This window comes from Ictalurus punctatus, chromosome 20 (assembly GCF_001660625.3).
Source record: "Ictalurus punctatus breed USDA103 chromosome 20, Coco_2.0, whole genome shotgun sequence".
Classification (NCBI taxonomy): Eukaryota; Metazoa; Chordata; class Actinopteri; order Siluriformes; family Ictaluridae; genus Ictalurus; species Ictalurus punctatus.
In genome coordinates this window covers 5,530,227-5,551,458 of record NC_030435.2, presented here as the reverse complement: position 1 = coordinate 5,551,458, position 21,232 = coordinate 5,530,227, and the positions used below count along the sequence as shown (strand labels likewise).

The window sequence follows — 21,232 nt, the reverse complement described above, 5'->3', positions numbered from 1 at the left end:
TTTCCTTTCGAATATGCTGGTATACCACACGATTCATTGTTCCATCAATGATGGCAAATCGTCCTGGCCCAGATGCAGCAAAACAGGTCCAAACCATGACACTACTACCGCCACCGCGCTTCCCGAATTGGATACGGTTCTTTTGCTAGAACGCAGTGTTTTCCTTTCTCTAAACGTAACGTCCCTTTAACATGTACAGTCTCGAGGGTTTTTGGATCTCGTAAAGGACACGGGGTTAGTCCAGTAGAGATAAAGATAGAAGCAGCAGCAGTAGTAGTTTATAGTGGGAAGATAAACAATTCCGATCAGTATGGTACCACTCTGTCACAACTGCATCAGAAATACACACGTAAAACAGATTTTATTAGAAGAAAGTGCTGGGTTGTGCAGATAGTAAATATTCCACGTCTCCCCTCCTCATCGTCTCAACACACACATTCAAATGAAGTCAGGAGCAATTTGCAGGAGAGCACCAAAACGTGATAGGTGCAATAAAAGCCTTCAGATTCCATAATGAAATTAAGTCCGGATGTGGTGTAGGGCATCGCTGAATGAGAAAATGAAATCTGTGATGGCCTGATTATCATCCGCCTCTGGTGTGTGCATGTTTTTTGAATATGTATGGAGGTGTGTGTGTGTGTGTGTGTGTGCGCACACGTGTGGGCCTTCATAATAATCCAGAGGTCTAAGTGCATGGCTTATGTGTGCCTAGGATTGAAAATCTAACTCATATCTATGAGGTTTTAATCAGATCTCTGATTGGATCTAATAGGGGTCTAAGTGTGTGCTTAGTTGTCAGATATTGATCCTCAAAGTCTTGTTTATTCTCCTCTTAAATGAATTCATATCTGATAAGCCCCCTATATCCTGTTTATCTGTATTTGTATACGGGAGAAGAAAAAAAAAAAAACCTGTAGTTTGACCTTTTGCCAAGAAATGAATTAATCATCCTCTCTTTACCGTGCTTTTTTTTTTTTTTTTTTTTTTTTTGCTATTGTGAATTACCAAGGGATGTATTGAGCGCCGGCTTTTCTCTTCATCCATTATATTACTGGCTGCTTATTTGCTGTAGGACATTGAGTAAAATAGCACAACACAGCCTACACAAACATGAGTTTATGGAGACTCAGAAACTAATAACTCGCAAGCATAATTTGCTGCAGTGGAATGCTTAAATTCTCTATAACAATGTAATACTTGCATTCGGTAATGTCATGTTAGTGTTACAGGGGTATGGTTTGAATAACTGCTTTACTGTACTGAAAATTGTGTTTATTTCTGCGTGTTAACAAATAAGGGGGAACAATGCGTACGTTTCACAATACGACAACCTTATCGTGGTTTCGACGCTCCCGAGTGGCGCGACAGACGAGCGTTCTCCTTCTCGTCGGGAGTTACGATTCAGACGATGCCACGGCCGCGCATTTCCTGGGAGCCGTGTTAGAAAATAGGAATAGAGAGTGCACGTGATTGACAGTTTCCGACCGGGAACGTTTTGTGTTTAGCCTTGACGTTAGTAACGAAGAAACTTTTCAGAGTGATGGTGATGAAACCACCGGAGTTTGGCACGAAAAAGAAGACACACTGCTTATTTATTCTTGTGACATTTTATTTTTTTTTAAATTCAGAATTGCTTGCGATTTTCACATGATTTCACAGGATTTTTTTGATTTAATACCAGGAATCCATGATGCGTCTCATGCTCATGAAGTTCATGTTGCCGTAGTCCCTGAAGCTGCGGTACTCTCCGGGCCTGAAGTACCACATCTTGCCTCTGTAGTGGGGATGCTCGTACATGAGCCAGTGGCCGTCCATCACGTGGCACGAGTGGCAACCGCCGGACCAGCGGTAACGATCCATGATGGAGTCGCAGTCGTCAGTCACGTCCATCATCTGACCCATGAAGTTCTCCCTCTCATAGATCCTCATTCTGTAGGAGCCCCTGTGCTGTTTTGAGGAAGATACAAGCCATTTGAGCGGAGGGGGGGACATATATGCATAGCTAATATTTTATTAGCGTAGTATAACGTTATTAGCATACCATGGGGATCATGCGGCAGGACCTGATGCAGTTGTTGCCCCAGCCCCAGGTGCTCATGTAGTCAGGGTACTCGCCCCTCTTGATGAAGTACTGGTTTCCCATGAAGTTGGGGCGATCGTACACCATCCAGCAGCCGCCTTCCACCCTGCATGAGTGGCAGCGGCTCAGGTAGGAGGACATGTCGGAACAGTCACTGCTGCACTCATAGGAGCGGCCCGTGAAGTTCTTGTCCTCGTAGAAGATGACCTGTTTGGGCAAAACATTTCAATAAGTCATGTGCAAGAAAAAAACAAACGATAAATGCATACGCGTTCTAATATTTGATACGATGCCGATCGATACTGAGATTATGGTGCTTACCCTGGCCATGGTGGTGATGAGATGGGTAGCCTTGTTGGTCGATGTGATTTCCAGCTGGTGAGCTGATACTGTATCAGGTGTAACTCCTCCCTTTTATACCCAACCCAAAACCCAGAAGCCATGTGGTGCCTATTGTGAAAACTCCTGACCAAGCAACATAGCACAGAGGCCCAAAAAGAACTGAAGGCCTTTCACCAAATTTCCATGTGACCCGGTCTAGAGAAGGCTTTCGAATAGCTGCTGCATGCAGCGTGTCTTTTATTTCTGTATGCATACTATACACGTTGTTTTTGCGTGCGTTCTGCACAACCAGAGAATGTCTTTCAAATCCTTTTTGTAATTCCCGCAAGCTGGCAGTATGGTTTGGGTAGGGACTTGCATACAGAAAGTATCGAGTTTTCCATCCAGTTCTTTTATTTTATTTCTATAGCACATTTAACAGTAGACATCATCGCAAAGCAGCTTTACAGAAATCTAAATGTGGGGGGGGGGGACCCGACTCAAAGAGAACCCACCCCCTTCCGGATGACACGGACAGTGTCTAAATGTCCTAAAACGTTTTTACGCTTAGCTGAGGTGGTAAAGTAAGTGATGATGTACAAGATGTAAGTGGCATGTAGATATATGTCATTATAAACTTACCAGTAGAAGACGCTCATGCTTTTTATCCAGACTCTTTTCCGATCTGTCCGTACGCGACTGATAAACAGACATGCACTTTGGGCATTGTAGATTGTAGGCGCTTCATCTTCAGGATTTTTTTTCACATGACCATAGCTGATTGAAAACAGGTCCACGTTGTCTTTCGCCCATGTTTTGGAGATTCTATTTTGGAGATTTAGTTCAATTTAGCCAAATGCGAATGCAATGCCACAGCCATCCATGGCAGGGAGTCACGAGAGTAGTATTAGATGTTCTTTTGGTAGGAGGACTGACATACTCGCTCTTCCCGGTCAGTCACAGCAACAATAAGCAGTCACAGGCATCTGTGAGCTCATGTATGTGAAAGAGGTATATGGCTTTCCTGCGTGTGTGTGTGTGTGTGTGTGTGTGTGTGTGCCCTGTGACGCCACATGTACAGCAGTTTGAAAAGATGCAGTTGGCTGACTTGTTTCATGGTACTCTTTGTAGGAAGTGAAACTGTTCCACACTGTTATACACCCACCACCATGCTTCACAGATGTAGCTGGAGTGTTGTGCATTCCAATATAACAAACACTGCAAATACTTCAACTTCTTGGACATTGTACATCGACGTAAAGGATGCAAACCTGTCGCCTTGTAATTCTACAGTTCAGAAGTGACTGTGTTGTGACATTCCTACACTAAATACACTTAATCAATCTGGGGCCATGAAGTTCTTAAGATAAATTCCAAGACGTTTGTAAGAATGTTCCTCAGTGCAATACTTGACAAGTTCTCAGGTATTTTCTCAAGGTGTCTTTATTTTTTTCTTAAGAATAAAATGACAGTAGTGTAACTACAAATTCAATACTGCCACATTTTAAATGTATCCATTTACAGTATTATCCTTTTCTTAAGTAGTAATCACCTCCTGATCATTTATTCAAATGTTAAAGGCATGCGATGTGTTTGTGTAACAACATTAACCAATATTAACCGTCATAGGAGAATTTCCTTGCTGGAAAGTGGAAACCAATAAGCCAAGTATGCTAGTTTATATCAGAAAAATGTTGTTGTAGTTATACTAAAATATTTTAGTAGTTTCAATTCATTAAAAATGTTACCCTTTGGGGATCTACGACAGGTTGGCAGATATCCTAACTTTACGAAGTTATTTATGATGCTTGTTTTTTTTTTTTTTACATCATTCTTTTTAGGAATTAAAATTTTTCTAAAGTTTTTTCAGGAACAATAGTTTTTCAGATATTCCCTTTCATGTAGTGTGTTATATATGTCGCTGTTTGTGAATGTAAAAAGTCTGCAAAGTTTCAAAAATCGAAGCGCACGACGAAAGGAGTTATCGACTCCCAAAAGAAGGAACCGATTCTGAACGGCTGAAACGAGTCGTTGGTGACTCCAGACTTACTTCCTGTATAAACCGACGTAAGTTTGTAATAAAAAGCCCCACCTCTGGTCTTCATCGGCTGCTCACGAACAGACAGAGCTGAAACTCGTTATGGTAGTGGGTGTTTCCTTTTCGAAACACGCTGACAGCGGTAGACCAATCACAGCAGACTGGGACATCTGACCAATCGGAGCAGAGTATGCTCTCTGAAAGGAGGAGTTTAGAGTGAATCATTTAGAACGGATCATTGAACGAGTCATTTGTGACACTGGGGGGAATAAAGGTAAAGCTGCAGTTTAAATTATGAGCACGTTAAAGTGTTTTTTGACCTCGGATGCATGTAAATATATTGTATGAGGCCTTTACAACAAAATTAGGCACGTTTCCAAACCATAATACGTGCACTTTAAGAGAATGACCATTCTCTTATACTCTTAACTTTTTTTCTTAAGTTAGAAAATATGAAGACAATGTCAATTAAGAAGAATTTTATTCTTAAGAATGTTTCATGATTCCAGCCCCTGGACATTAAGTGTAATCTTGAATTGAAGTGTGAATGGAAAGTAAATTTTTAGATGTTGCAGGCTAATGTCAGTGTTCACTAAGCACGGTGGTAGACATTCCTAAGACGCAAAGTCGGTCTGTAAATCCTTGCTTGTCTCTATGGAGATTTGTAACCTATGAAATTATCTAATCATAATCGCTAAGATCAGTCATAATAAAAGTAGAAGGTCACTTCTACTTCTGCAGGGTATAACGTCTGGTTTCATGTGATCCTACAATCATTATTATTAAAGGAACGGTTCTGTTGGAATGATGAATTGTTCAATATTGCTTACATGACCTTACATATTCCCTTAGGTGAGTGGTGTTGCTCTGTCAACAACAGCTCTTCCATCCTTTCTGCTCAACGAAAAATCTAGAGTAACTCCAGGAGACTGCACTTGCATGCTTTGATTGACACGTATCATCAATCTAGATCGAGAGACGCATTACTTGTTGCATATTTTGTTAGGAATTAACTGCTACTGGAAGGAATTAGCTTCTTTGTAGCTATTTTTAGATAGTATTTTAGTAGCTTTTGGTACCTTGGAAGTGTGAGCAGAGGTCTCTTCGTTCTGCAAAGCCCAGTTCACACTGCACCGACGGATGCCGACCGGCGCCAACAGACACGGTTTTCTGGGGTTTTTCGGATCAGTGTGTTAACCCTGTCGACGTCTGTTGCCGTTTGTCTGCGTTTGTATCAAACATATAGAACCTGCGTTTAACGTCTGAGCAGTGTGGTACGAGTTTCCAACAATCTGACCTGGGCACGAATCCTTGGCGTGACAATGAGGCAAACTCCATAGAAACGAACGCCCGTGCGCTAGATGCTAGGCGCACATGATTCAAAATAGACCGTTTCCATGCATTTCTTTCTTGCATGTGAGGGCTAGTTGCTTAAAAACGTAGCTGTGTGAGTTAGTGTCAGAGATTTGAGAGCTGCCAGCTAATAAGCTTCCACGTACTTCCCTGTAAATGCTGTCTGATTGGTCTCGCCTCCATTCAGTTTTGAAGATACAAAATTACAACACTGCCTTCTCTTTTTACTGACGTTCAGTTACGTAGTGACAAACCGCTCCAAATGAAGAATTATTCAGGGCTAAAGAAAAAATCTTTGTGGTTATAGCACCAAATGCCCAGACCAGGTTATACCCCTGGACAAACTGAGCAAAATTCTGAAAGCGCACATCCTATGTCTGCAGTTCTCTGTATAAATGTGAATAAGCGCCCTGTCTCTCAAGGCTTTACCCACAACCTCTTTGTCTTTTCAGGTGAAGAACGACCCGTGAAGACACTTGGAATTGTAAAATTTTGATTGTGGTAAAAGGCTCATCCATTTTCAAACCAGTCTGGCTGTCCGTAAAAAGTGCGTTGGGGCGTTGTGAACTGGCCTTAAAATGCCCAATGGTCTTTTCATTCCGAATTCAATATTCATATTCACTGACATCCTTACTACAGGGATGAGTTCTCAGGATCTGATGCCGTTTTGCGAATTGTCAGAAATTTTCATATACGTATCACTGGTTTGAACGGGTCTAAAACTTGTACATTACATCCACCACAACTGTCACACTGTAGTATTGGAAGCTAAGTCTACTGTGATAAATCTATTCATCAGGATCCCTGCTGAATACGATAATAAGAGGACGCCCTGCACATTGTTCTTACTCCCTGAATAACATCAGAATTTATTAGCATAATCAGAGTGGTTTGTAATATTATTGCGTGTTAATTTTATTTGTAATGAGTGTTTATCAAATTGGAATGATGTTTCTATTAGATGAAAAGAACACTACACCACTGTGAGCACTCCATTTCTCTCCTCCTCTTTATTAGTTGAAACATTACCAAACTGTTAAATAAGTGCGTAGCCGCGGGCTACAGTACAAGGTTCCCAGTCATGCAGGTTTCTTAAGCAAAGTTCACGCTGTAATCGTCTTTTGGAATGAATCGACTTCCTCCCTACTCCTCTGCTCGGTGCTCTTTCATTTCTCTTCCTTTTTTAAGAAGAACACATTCATCCTGCTTAGCGCTGGAAGGCTCACCCATTCTCTCACCTTTATCAAGGACAGAAATAGTGCCTCATCAAAGCGACACGCAGCCTCCACTTCCAACGACCTGGAGGTTTCAAAACCGTTCGGCCAAGACGGCCATTATGTTCTTCCGGTCCAACAGGGTCTACCCACTCATCCCTCAGGGGCTGGGAGAGTTCAGCACAAGAAAGTTACAGCCAAGCTGTGGAAATGAACAAAATGAGAGGAAAGCGCGCCTCCCACTCCTCTGAGAACGCTTCTGTCGGACAGCCGCGGATCGAAAAAGAGACGCGTTTGATTCTTGCAAGTGTGGAAATGTTTGCGCTATTAGAACAGCGCTTCGTGCTTTGACCTTTTCTCAACAAGGAGGCCACTTCTCCCAGCGAAGATCAATACTTCACCTTCTGCTCGTCGTTTAAACATAACTACTTTCTATTGGAGCTTGAAAGGGATTTTGGCCTCAGAGTCAAAGGCCGCGCCGCGCTTGAAAATCAAACCCGCAAACATAGAAGCAGTGCTGAGTGCTTGTTTGTTCTTCTCTCTAGGTTTTCATCAATAACTTTTGGCAAATTTAGTTTTAAAGCTGCTGGTTTTGGTCTAGCGAGGGAGCCTGTGCAGGAATGTGGGGTAGATTTGAAGGCGTTTTAACTTGATGTTTCTTCCATTTACAAATGTGTTTGTTCATGTACAGTATTCCACTATTCAATTGTATTCGTACAGCACCACTTTGAATAATAGACATTTGTCACAATATAGCGAGCAAGCCAGAGTTGACAGTGGGAAGGGGGGAAAAAACCCTGGAAGACAGTAACCTGACTATCTATCTATCTCTCTCTCTCTCTCTCTCTCTCTCTCTCTCTCTATATATATATATATATATATATATATATATATATATATTTATTTATTTATCTATTTATATAGTGTATACATTATCTCACAAAAGTGAGTACACCCCTCACATTTTTGTAAATATTTGATTATATCTTTTCATGTGACAACACTGAAGAAATGACACTTTGCTACAAAGTAAAGTAGTGAGTGTACAGCTTGTATAACAGTGTAAATTTGTTGTCCCCTCAAAATAACTCAACACACAGACATTAATGTCTAATCCGCTGGCAACAACAGTGAGTACACCCCTAAGTGAAAATGTCCAAATTGGGCCCAATTAGCCATTTTCCCACCCCGGTGTCATGTGACTTGTTAGTGTTACAGGGTGTCAAGTGTGAATGGGGAGCAGGTGTGTTAAATTTGGTGTCATCGCTCTCACTCTCCCTCATACTGGTCACTGGAAGTTCAACATGGCACCTCATGGCAAAGAACTCTCTGAGGATCTGAAAAAAAGAATTGTTGCTCTACATAAAGATGGCCTATGCTATAAGAAGATTGCCAAGACCCTGACACTGAGCTGCAGCACGGTGGCCAAGACCATACAGCTGTTTAACAGGACAGGTTCTGCTCAGAACAAGCCTCGCCATGGTCGACCAAAGAAGTTGAGTGCATGTTCTCAGCATCGTATCCAGAGGTTTTCTTTGGGAAATAAGACTTATGAGTGCTGCCAGCATTGCTGCAGAGGTTTTATTTATATATATATATACACACACATATACACACACACACACACACATATACATATATATATATATATATATATATATATATATATATATATATATATATAAATAATGTGTGTGTGTGCTTGCCTTTGTGTTTCGATCGTCCATGTTTCTACTACATGTAGCCTTGTTTGTGGCCCAGTGCTGAATGTTGTCAAGAGTTGGAATAAGACTGTGAGCCTGTCCCCCATCACGGTCTAATCGCGAGATCATATATTTTAATGAGGCGTATAATAGCTTTTAACCCGTATCATTAGAGCCGGATACACTGTGGCCTGCTCTTTTGCCTTGCAAAAGGGGAAAACTGTTTCTTAATTACGCTGTGTGTCGGCCGGGTCACGGGCGCCGGTGTGTAACTGTCTCTGTGTGCCTGTGTTCCAGAATTATCTGGTCATTAAAATATTCACGAGGGATTTGCCCCTCAACCTTCCACACACACACACACACACACACACACACAGGCGCACGCACACGCAAGCAGAGGCACACAGTCTCCTCTCCCGCCCCCTGTACCTATTAACACCTCATCTCTCTCTAACAAGCTCTGTTGTCGATCATGAGGCTCTTCCTGCCAAGGAAAAGGTCTAAACTGCATCGGAGAGAGAGAAAAAGATATTCAGAGCACCCGGTTGGTCTATTTGTCGCTGGGAAGATGTATAGCCGCAAATGTAATCGAATTCCCCACCACAGCTTTAATTAGAGAATTTGGTGTTCGCTTTGCTAGTATTTAAATTTATTTGTTGTGTATATATATTAACAAATATTCTGTGTGTTTTGTTCAATTAATGCCTCCTTATTCATTTTAACTGGAAATTGCCAAATCCTTTTTTTCTTTTCTTTTTTTTTAAAATAAAAACTTGCAAAAAAAGAAACCAAAAAAAAAAACAAATATTATTAATTAATGCAGCTTGTTTTGGGTCAATATAATTTAATTTGCACAGAAGAATGCAAAGCTTCATATGTGGGTGGGCAAAAGGCAGTGGACACGTCAGTGACGCTCACGTTAATGTGCACAAAAATCTAATTATTTGACCCCCAAACCCGACGACGCCAAAGCCAACGCCAAGTGGACTGCTGTTAAATATTTAGCACGCTCCTGTCATGAATACAAATGGGGCACAAATTGGAATCTACAGGCGTGTGACCCCACGACTAAAGCCTGGGGTGCAAAGGGCTTCGCTTTGCTTTCAGCGTTATAATTACCGCGACTCCCACCGCCACGTGAAGGACAAGCGGCGAAATGCAGCACCTGGTAAACGTCACTTTTCTCAGTCCGCCTCGTCACTTAGCAGAACTCACGATGCAAAAAAAAAAAAAAAAGTTGTGTCGTAATAAGAGGTCTGATTAAACAGAAGGTTGGATTTGTTTAGAGAGGACTGTAGAGTGTGATTAAAATGACATGTACACGCCTGTAAGTCTATAACAGCCTAAACCGAATGGCCTCACGCTCTACCGGTCATCCGTGTCGACTTATTTGGTCACTGTTATGCTGAAATAGAAATGGAAAGCAATCCCCGGTGACGTTTTATTTAAAAGAAATGTGCTAATATTGATTTCCCATTTCGCTCAAGTGGCAGCGTCGTTAGCCATTAGCCTGTCGTTCAGTGACGGCGCCCATCCGTAGGTTCATTTCCAGGCTTTTATTGTGTTATCATGTAGGGACATTCTCATTCACGGCCCTCGACACACATGACCATGTGTTATTACGACTTATTAACCAATCGTGACATTCGGTGGCTAGACAGTCCTCATTAAGCCTCATAGGCTTCATTGTTAAAAGGTGCTATGGCTTTTTTGTTGTTGTTGTTGTTGTTGTTGTTATTGGACAAACATTTCCAGCTAAAAGCATCCACTTTCCTGAACTGATACCATTTGTGCGTTAACGAAAATAAATTCGGAGTTACCATCCTCATGTGAACCACACGGGCAATAAATCAACGATAGTGAGATTCTCAGTTCAGTTCGGGACTGAAAATCATGACTATCATTAGTGTGTAATGATTTTTGTTTGTTTGTAGTTAATTGATGATCATAAGCCTCTATTACTAAAGCAACATTTGGACATGTCTTGATCAATGGACTACACTTAGAGGACAATGAAAACCTGCTTCTTTTTCCCGTTCATTTAAACTAATTAGTGTTGAAATCCATATTTGATAATATACTAGGGCGGTTTTGTCCTTGCAAGGCCGCCACATTTCAGCCCTTTGTAACCGGAATTACTGCGTCCCCTGTGCCTGTCCACAGTCCCCCACACTGAAGCGATTAGTTATGCCTGGCCTGTAAGCACTGAATCAGAGTTGGGGACCCAGGGGAAATAAATTTGGCGGAAAATCAGTGCGGGAAGATTTAATTATCACGCGGGGACCTTTTCCCGCTCCTGGCTTGCTGAACCCAGGAAGGAAGGGGAGGGGGTGGGGGGACATTGTGCTGCGACCAAATCCACACAGCGCTTGTCCTCTCCTCCCAATTTGTTCCCCAGCACAGTGATAAGCCAAGCAATTACCTTTTTATTGATTTTTCATCACCGCAAATTTAAAGTTAAACCTCTGGCCTACCTTCTTTTGTAAAGACACGGTGGGTGATTAAGTACCCCCCCACAACACAACACAACACAACACACACACACATACACACTTTCCACTGCAGTTTGATTTCAGTGAAAAGAACAGCAACAAATGGCACAATCTTATAACCTCACCTGACCTGCCGTGAATATTGTAGGTGTTTTGGGAGGACAAACGTGTGCTACATTGCATTTAGTAGGTTGTCTTGATAACTGTGGAAGTACACGGCTTGTTTGCTCTTAGACGAACTGTCCAGATGATTGACAGGTCGTAATCGATTCAGATCGGGTGCAGATTATTTTAGGGGTGGACATGCAAATCCTGCAAGGGAACGCGTCAGTGCGATGTCCACCACATGTTTTGGTTGCTCAGGTGATGTGGTAACATGTGGTGAGCTAGCTAGCTAGTCATGTGCTTTAATAGAGTAGCATTAACACGTTACACCACTGAGACGCGCGTTACCTTCGATCACATCTATATCCCAAATGAAAACTTTTGTTTTGTGAAAGTCAATTATGAGTATGTTTTGTTTTCTTTGTCTTTCTGGTTGTCGATCGTACTTGTCCCGGGTATCTGGGCTACTAATTTGTCCACCCTGATATTTGAAACCACCCCCCCCCCCCCCCCCCCAATCCATTTATTTTGTGTGTGATTGTTGCAGCCAAAAATGCTTGTTTTTGCTGCAGCTTTTTTGTGGAAAACTACCTGACTTTGAAATTGCAATTGCAAAAAAAAAAATCTTTCACAGTGATGTGTTTTTTTTTGTGTGTAAACGAGACCTTTTAGGTGTACGCGTACGATGAACGTGAATCGAAGAGGGCTTACGAGCGCGGTGTGATAACGTCACATGACGCATCTCGGCCCAAATCTGCAAATTAATCTGTTGTATTTTTTTTTTAAATGACGAGCTCCTCTGAATATTGCGGAGTTTGCTTGATTTTGAGTTCGTTTCTGCGATCGCAAAATCCTGGAGGGACTGATCTAGTTCTACAGTGATACGAGTTATTTCTACATTGGAGCGATCATTAGAGTCGCAGCCTAGGCAGGTTGAGCAGTGTGGAAAAGGTTCAACTGTGTGCAAATGAGAAGCAAAGGCATGTGCTGACTACCAGTGGTGAGTACCAATGGGTTCAACCTCTGTGAAACCTTATCCTAGTGTTTTTTGGTTACACATACGTGTTCATACTCACAGCTCCGTGTAGTCACCATGCTGCTACACGTGTGTACCCCAAAATAGCAGCACTGGGGTTTAGTCTGCAACTGACAGAAAGTGAAAACGTTTCGATGTTTTAGACTCATTTGAACAGTACTTGGCACTTTCGCAGTTTGTACATAAGCAGTACTGTTTTCCTTTGTTTCTCACATTTAGCAGAAAGACATCTGATTTGTGAATAAATGGATGGTTTCACGTGTAGCGCTACAGTTTCTCCAGCCAGGTGCTAGCAGCGTACAGTGAGTTGATTGACGTAAGGCCGAAAGTCGCCGCTCTCCACACACACAACATGCAGTTTCTATCAAACGCCTTGGGTTACTACCTAAAGTTTTACCGTCAGACAGAAACAATGCCTGGGGGAGCTGCTGCGCTAGCATAAACGGCTATGTGAGAATGTGTGTAAGGCTGTCTCATGGACTTCTTGTATTTATGGTCTGGGAACGAGAGGAGTTCCACAGGCCTCACCGTTATGAGCCGTGTGTGGGTGGTGGGTTCATTCTCACCTCATCAAAAAGTGGCCGGTGGTCCTAAACACACACACACTTGAGAAGGTGGGCAACCTCTGTGATTGGGTATCACGTTTGGGACACACTGGGGTGAAGGGTCACTCAGAGGGCAACCATGGTGTGCACATGTTCAGTGTCACTCAGCGAGTGGCTATAGCTATTGCTCTTATTGCACTTTTCACCCTTTTGGAGTGACCTCGGGGTCAGGTTGGACCAAGCCGATGGCAGCCATTTAAGTTTTTAAGGAAATGGTTAACCAATAGATTACAATGTGCCTTAAATGAACCTACTATGGTATTTTTATAAAAAATAGTAAATAACATGTTAGTTAATCAAGTGTATTCTTGCTCATCGGAACCAATTTTATTTATATACGTGTATGTGTTTTATTCTAAACTTGTATTAAACTTAGAATAGGGGTTTATTCTACCTACACGTATATGTAAAGGAAAATCAGGAGGAGTGACGGTGTGTAACTGATCATTTCCCTGAAGCCCGATGACCTCATTTTTATTTTAAAGGCCTGCTCCAATTAAGTAATTAGTTGCCGTGATGTTTCTCTAATTGCAGAGTTATTTATGAAACAGCTGCTGAGCAGAAAACCGAGAGCTGTGCACTTTTCCTCCTCGTTCATTTAATCTCTCTCACTTACCTTCCCTCTCAGTACGTCCCCTGGTTGTTTGGAAAGGAGTCTTAATGCATCCTTTATTTGACATCTGACTGAGTAGAGCTTTACAGCAGGTCAGTACCGAGCGGTCCACTTGCGCAGAAGCACTATATTAGTTTAACTAGCAAATATATTGGTCCGAATGTATGTGCGCGAGCCTGGATGTCTGATCAATCTGCTGTTATTGCAGTTGCTTTGTTACTGAATATCAGTTAATATTGTTAATGTATTGCATTACAAGAGCACGAGGAAGGTAAAAAGGCCTTCTCTGGACGCACGCCCACTTAAAGAGCAAGAAGCGAGTTGCAGGGCTATTAGGGGACTTGAGGAGGGATTTACACACACACGCACACACACACACACACGACAGTCCGAATCAGGAACATGGTGCTGTGATACACTGCAGGTATGTGAGGCCATCTATGGACACTCACCCTGCACTTACACAGCTGGAACTTATTAGTCATGTCTCTCTCTTAGACACACAGAACATTCCGTTTAAGTGGCACCTCTGGCACACTGGTCAAATAGGCTCTTTCTCATTGAAAAAAACAAAGTAAACGCTATTCAAATATCAGCCAGGTTATTCGAATGTGCACCATAATATTGTGGCTGTTTATTTTGGAGCCGTAGAGCTTATTTTAATTCCCGAACATTTCACTTACTACATATTTGATCATTTATGACATTATTTTCTTTTTCCATTAACCTATTTGCGTTACTGAGGTTTGGATTGAACCCATTCAAATCAAACAGCAGGTGAAATAGAGGTGCCAACATTTATGCATTAGCTGTAGCCTTTTTCCGATTTTGAAACCTGAAAACGACGCTTTTCTGCTTATTCGGATAAAGCAGCGGTCAAACCAAAAGCAGGTAAAATCGTGGAAAAGCTGATTCACAGGGAAAGGATGTTAGACGTGAACGATACACATTTGCTTCTGGCAGCAGTTACCTTCACTTTGCGCTTACTTTTACTAACTTTATGAAGCTCGGTTTTGCGAGCCAGTAAGCAAGAGGACGGGGCTGTGGTCTCGGCTGGGTAATAGCGCAGGGTTGAAATGTGCTCTCTTTTTTTCCTCATTAGTCCTGGTCATCATTTATGCTTTTATGGAGTTGGTTCATCAGCAAGATTTATTTTTTTTTACTTATAAAGTCGTTTTCCCCCCACCTAACACCTACTATAATTCAACAATACATAGACTACAAGCACCAGTTTGGTCCAGTGCTATATCATTCTGAGAGCGTTTCATTTTCAAATTTCAATTCTATATCCAGTAAACGTTCCCACTCATTCCTTGCTGCCACGTGACGAAAGATTGTGTCACGCCATAAAACTCGGGGCACTCGAGCAGGTTACCCAGCGCACTCCTGGTGTTGTGTTATAAGCGCTCGCGGTCTATTAGGTGATGTTGAGGGTGATATGAAGGGTAATTGTAAAATTCCGTCAGTCGGAAAGAACAAGAGGAAGTCGTACGTGTCTTTATGGAGTTTTATCTTTCCAACGTTCCAACACTGGAGCACTGCATTAAAAAAGTAGGAGACGCCTAGAAGTTCTGTTTGTTCAGTTCACACTAACACACCAGGCCACAAAACTTTACAGGCTTAAAGACTGCATCAGGTCTCTTTCAGGTCTGTTTATTAGTTGGTATATTTATTATCGAGTTCTCCTAGCTGTTAGATTATTTGACTGGTCACTTGAAGTAAATGGGTTTAATCCAAAGCTCCGTAACTCAAAAATCTTATGGATCTAAGGTGTTGTGGGTGTGGTTCAGGAATCGAAAGCTCTATGGCTATAATAAATAGACTTATTAGACAGAAATCATGGGACTTTTAGGGGAACCTGGCTATAAAACGTCTGCCGGAAAAGCAATACGCACTTTTTTTGACTGGATCTGTAGCATAGGTGTGACTAACCATCGAAAGAAAAAAAAAAAAAGAAAAAAGAATAAACCCATTTACTCGAAACTCACTTATAATAATAATAATAATAATAAGAAGAAGAAGCAGCTTTTATGGATTCTTCAATTGAAGGTATTTGTAAATTAAGCTCCAAATCTTTGGGACGGGATGTTTTGTTTTTTTCCGGAAGGTAAACATTTGGCTACAATGTAGAGTAGGTCTGATCGTGCATACACGACAGACGCAGTGGACACAACAAACATTATTATTGATTCATTTATTCCATCGAGTCCCGCAATCCTGATCCATGGCAGAGCACGAACAAGGTCAGTGTGTTCATCTGTGAGGCCTGCTTTGGGTCATGAACCTGCTAGCGTCGTTTTCGCTTTGAACAATAAGGAAATGTAATGTAGATTAAAGCAATCCTGCGGTGGAGCGCGTGCACGTGGCGCACATTGATGTTCACCTCCATGGATACCAGCACGCGTACACAAACGTGCATCATTCATATCACTGCGCTCGGCTTTTACTCAGGGGACACGAGTGACATCTGGCACGAGCTGCCACCGTGTCCTCATACGTGACCCTACGCTAAACAGCGGCGGGCAGGAGGGGGGATTCTACATCACAGCACACACCAAATCAGGACCACTGATGAGTTATGTCAGCTGTGTCTGCGAGACAGTTTTGTGTGTGTGATCCTCATTCAGACGTGGTTTTGTCGCGCAGGCCTCACGACGTCACATGCTTTTCTCTTTCTCCCTCTCTCTCTCTCTCTCTCTCTCTCTCCCTCACTCGCTCTCCATTGAGATCTCATTTGTCAAGGCCGCCAGCAGCAGGGTATTAGCTATGCAAATATTGACGTGCCGCTTTGGCCTGGTAGCTATCAATTGAAATCAGCAAATCGATGGGCCTAATAGCTGCTCATTACGCACTTGATGCATTTTCAGGGATAGCATCGGAAGCTGCCAGCTCGCCTAATCAATGCAGTCAAAAACTATTACTTTTCTCCCAGTCAGACACCTTTTTTCATTCGCTCTGCATTGTTTAAAGCCACCTTATCTTCTCACAAAACCATGAGGCTGTATAGGAATATATTCCTGGGGTCTACGTTCTGTCGTGTATATATGTTGTAAAAACACCACCGCACGTTAGTGAATATTCATTTTTAACTATATTGATTTTGTAGCTAGCATTATCTGCTGAAGCTGAAAAAGATATTCTGATTTTAAAAATAAATTTAAAAAAGTTTAGTGGGCAGCTGAGGCTCAGGTGGTAGAGACGGTTGTCCACTAATCGTAGGGTTGGCGGGTTCCCGGCCCACGTGTCTCTACAGGCCGAAGTGACCTTGGGCAAGACACTAAACCCCAGGTTGCTAGCACCATGCATAGCAGCTCTGCTACCATTGGTGTGTGTGTGTGTGTGTGTGAATGGGTGAATAAGACACAGTGTAAAGCGCTTTATAGAACCGCTAAGGTGGGGGGAAAAAGGCGCTATAGAAGTGCAGACCATTTACCATTATTCTATCTCTACCACTGTGTACATAATGCGAAGATCACATCCAAACTTCATTTCACTTCCGAGTTCTGCCTGCAGCTAAAATCAAGGCTGCCGCTGTCTTCATCCCTGCTCCAATTCCCCAAAGCCTCCACCACACACTCTCCATCAGGAGTGGACACAGTCTTTATTTAGACTCCAGATTGGAACAGATAAATAAGACGGGTGCTAATGGGAGAAGTCGAGCTCTGGGTGGGTGTCAGGGGCTCGCCGGGATAAATCATTAGATGGAAGGTTATTGGAAATGCAGCGGGATAAAAGAGCGAAGAAGCCAGTAATTGCCTTAAAGCTCAGACTACAAAGCCTCACTCGGGCTTTTACAAGGCCAGCCGGCAACAAAAGAGCCGTAATTTATGAGCTCAGCGTAAAAGAATAGCATAATTGCATTAAAAATTAATGCTAATGAGGCCCAAAATGGGGAAGGTGGTTGTTATGAAAGTTTGTATTCATCTTCTCCGGCTTGAATGATGGGCCGGTGGCTTGATTAATGGCTTAATTTCTATCAATTAGCAGGCAAAAAGATTCTCCACAGAGACAGGAGGGGCTCAATTGAGCATTGAATTACATATCTCGGCCTGGTGAGGAGAGGGTAGAGGAGAGGGCAGGAGACTCAGCCACTTGTGTGTGCATGTGTGCGTGCGTGCGTGTGTGTGTGGTTCTGTTTAAAAATCCAGGTTGGAGAAGTAACATGCTGGTCCTGGGGTTGAGTACTGCTTCTCCTTCCACGTCCACTGTCTTGTGTGTGTTTATTTAGAGTGCTTTTCGGTTGCTTTCATCCTCAGGAGCCATGCCATCATTAAGCCTGGTTTTACTGCCTTTCTCGCCACCTAATTGAAGTTCATGACATTCTAAAGCCCTTTTGAATTTACAGCCATTTGTAACCAACTGCCTGATGACGGGCACTTTATTTATTTATTTGTTTGTTTGTTCGTTCGTTTATTTATTTATTTATTTTCTTACTTACTTATTTATTTCTCAGCCACGACGGGAACCGCCGTAATTGAGTTTGTGGAGCTAATGCGTTCAATTACGAGAATGAATCGGGCGCAGTGAAATAGTCTTATTTCTTCCTCGCTTTTCTGCCTCCTGACGCTCGCTCACGTGTCGCAGGGTTCCTACACGGCTATAGAAACATACCGAAAGTATGGAATTTGTATTAACATAGTTAGATTTAGATCACTAATGAGCAGGGCAGAGGCGACAGTTGCAAGGCGGCATGAGGAAGAAACCTCGAGACCCCAAGCAGGAACCGGTGTGACGGTGGATAGCGAGATTTTAAATCATTACAGTGAACAGGTGTAGAAGTGTACTTAAAGACAAACAGTACAGTGTGTTCGTGTATGTTGTGAATAAGTGTTCTGAGGTGAACATAAGGCACTTCCCCCAACCCCCCCAATCACGTTTCAAGTAAACACTGTGAAATATCAATATTTTATCATACTGAATGATGAAACCGCTCGTGGATGGAAGTTGCTCAAAGGATTTACAGCAGCAACCTAAACATGTGGGTTCACAGAGCAAAGTCTCAGAAACGAAAGCAAGAGAAGTTAACAAACACAGATAGCTGGACCATAATCGATTCAGCTCCACTGGAGACGGGCTTTTTAAACGCCGGTCCTGTTGAGCTTTTCTTAAATTCCAACACACTTGATGCAGCTCATTATATTATTCAGCTCGCCATGAGTTGATGTGCTGGGAACAAAGTATGAGGAATGTGTGAAGGAGCTGGTGACCGTTTTTGTTTCTCATACTGTAGTGTTTATAAAGGCGAGTTTGCAGATTGAAAGCATTTGTGTTGTGCGCATTGGGATTTTGTCCATAGGATTACCATTATAGGAGTTTTTATTTATTTATTTATTTATATATATATACTTTTAGAAAGTTTCTTCACTGACAGACTGCATGTTGCTTTTAAATTAACAGGGTTGACTGTTTTTTTTGTTGTTGTTTTTTTTTTAAACATTGAATTAGAAAAATACTCAATGTATTTAACTAGCGTTCATGATAATGGCATTGACTTTAAGAATATTCCAATGCTTGCAATTTGTTTTTATTGCTACTATTATTGTTAATAATTCAGTTTCAGTCTATACTTTGGGTTACGGGGTTGTACCTCATACGTCAGTATCACTGAAAATGACATTAATAATAATAATAATAATAATAATAATGAGAGACACTGAGTTTCTTCTTCCCATGAGTTTGATGATGCAACGTCCTGTTGAACATGTCACGTCATTTCATAGGGGTGAATGTGTTCAGGTAACGAGGTTGAGAGAATGTTGTGGGACATGATAAGTGATGTTTCAAACTAAAATAATATGATTTCTGAAGTATTTTTAATGATCATATTTATTATTGTTGGTTGGGATGGGCAAAATGCTGTCTTCTAAGCGCTGTAGAGGTTTTATTACTGTTTTATCAAGTTGTTTATCTGAAACATGCACATAGGTTGTAGTGAAAGGTATTGTATCTGTGTTTTATCATTCATTTACATACATATTTGTAAACGTGATATCAGTAACAGCCTAATTGTGCAATCACACATATTATCACTAATTATATGTCATATATGTGGCGGTATTGTTATGCACTCGATTATACTGTGCACTGAGAAATCCACAGAAACAGTAAACAGTACAGCACTTTTTAATGTCAGAACATATGAGGATGCAGAGGATAGTCACGAGGCTTTCAGCTGTTGAACACCTCCCTCTGCTGGAAAACTGCTGCCGAGCGCCCTGTTTCTTTTCCCTGTATGAAGAAGACGAACAGCGCCATCGTTTCCTGATTGTCGATTCCTTATTGGAAAGGTCGGCCGAGTTTGCCTGCAGCTTTATCCTTCTCTTTCTGTCTCTGAGAAAGACAAAGAGCTTCTTAGAGCCTACAATAATTTATTGATTTTGATGTCTCGTCGGACTATTTGGGCCAGTTTGCCTTTAGCCGCTTTAATTATTCACGCTTGTTTTAACATTTATACATGCCTAGAAGCGCGTCCAAAACCCAAAGTGGCGTTGCGCACTGGAGATGGAATTCACAGAACTGCGGGATATGGTTAAAAGAAGAAAGCTCGCATAAGGATTGGAAAATCCTGTGTACACAATTTAAACATCCATCTAAAACATTTAACCATCTAACACAACTTAAACATTCCATCTAAAACATCTAATAGTTTTAGAAATGTCCTTACTGTCTTTCTTCTGTATCCCTGTCAACTGGTACCTTCTCTTTCACTGCTTATATTTTTTTTGAGACGAGGGTAGTGCGGTGACGATGGACTCAGCGCTCTAAATGAATGTCTTGGATAATGTGTCAATATTAAATATCAACTTTGACCTGGCTTTGCGCTGACGGCGGCTGGCAGTGGCCCTTCTCCGGCAGCGCTATCGATTTCCCGCTGTCTGCGTTCGCCCGGGCCCCCTCTCACCGAGTCCATTATTTTTGATTTTCCTATGAAATACATATCTTTCCCTACTGACATCTGACAAACAGCATATGGAAGTCATTTTATCTACCAATAATGTGTTTGTCAAAAAGCATGAGGCTTTTATAGAATCCCGGGCTGAGGATAGGTTGTCACCGATGTGCACAGGATTGGTGTGTGTTTCTTTGTGTTGGTGTTTCAGTTATTAAGACACTCTGTACACACACACACACACACACAGAGTTGGGATTAATATCAGGGGTGATTGAGGGGCATTGGGCACTGGACTCCTGTCATGTGAAGCACAGGTTGCTGGAGGATATTGTGGCAGTGGTTTTTATATATATATATATATATATATATATATATATATAACTCTTTCCTACTACACTGTCGAAGTAATGAGTACTATTTTGTTTTCTCTCCCTTCTCTCTCTCTCTGTCTCACACACACACACACACGCACACACACACACACACACGATCATTCTCACAGCTTCAGTACTGAACGTTGCCTATCACTTCAGAAGTACATGAGAGTAGTCTGAGAGTGGGACTTCATCACCACAGGTGTGTGTGTGTGTGTGTGTGCGTGTTTGTCATTTACCTGTGTGAAAATTTGCATTGATTTTTGGGCTGTCGGAAAGATAAGTTCTTTTTATGGAAAAAGATGTAACTTTTTTAACACTGGGAAAAAGATATGTGTTTTTTTTTTTTATATATTTATCTCTGAACACTGAAATAAACTGCTTAGAATTTCAAGGAGGATAATTC

The 21,232-nt window shown here is 41.9% G+C and overlaps 2 protein-coding genes across 3 annotated transcripts in view; one reads left to right on the top strand and one right to left on the bottom strand.

Annotated features, from left to right (window-relative positions):
- The window catches only part of rsrc1 (arginine/serine-rich coiled-coil 1), a 157,856-nt gene that overhangs the window by 127,900 nt on the left and 8,724 nt on the right, over nt 1-21,232 (top strand). The window lies entirely within an intron of this gene.
- On the bottom strand, nt 1,430-2,449 carry LOC108280755 (gamma-crystallin M2). Its single transcript, XM_017496125.3, has 3 exons — nt 2,402-2,449; nt 2,042-2,287; nt 1,430-1,947 (listed from the first exon to the last, which is right to left on the bottom strand). The coding sequence occupies exons 1-3, from the start codon at nt 2,408-2,410 to the stop codon at nt 1,672-1,674; spliced, it is 531 nt and encodes a 176-aa protein (XP_017351614.1). The 5' UTR covers nt 2,411-2,449; the 3' UTR covers nt 1,430-1,671.

Excerpts from the sequence above, each read along its gene's own strand:
- LOC108280755 (XM_017496125.3), bottom strand. Across the intron at positions 1,948-2,041 it reads CCTGCCGCATGATCCCCATG|CACAGGGGCTCCTACAGAAT; the intron begins GTATGCTAATAA and ends TCCTCAAAACAG.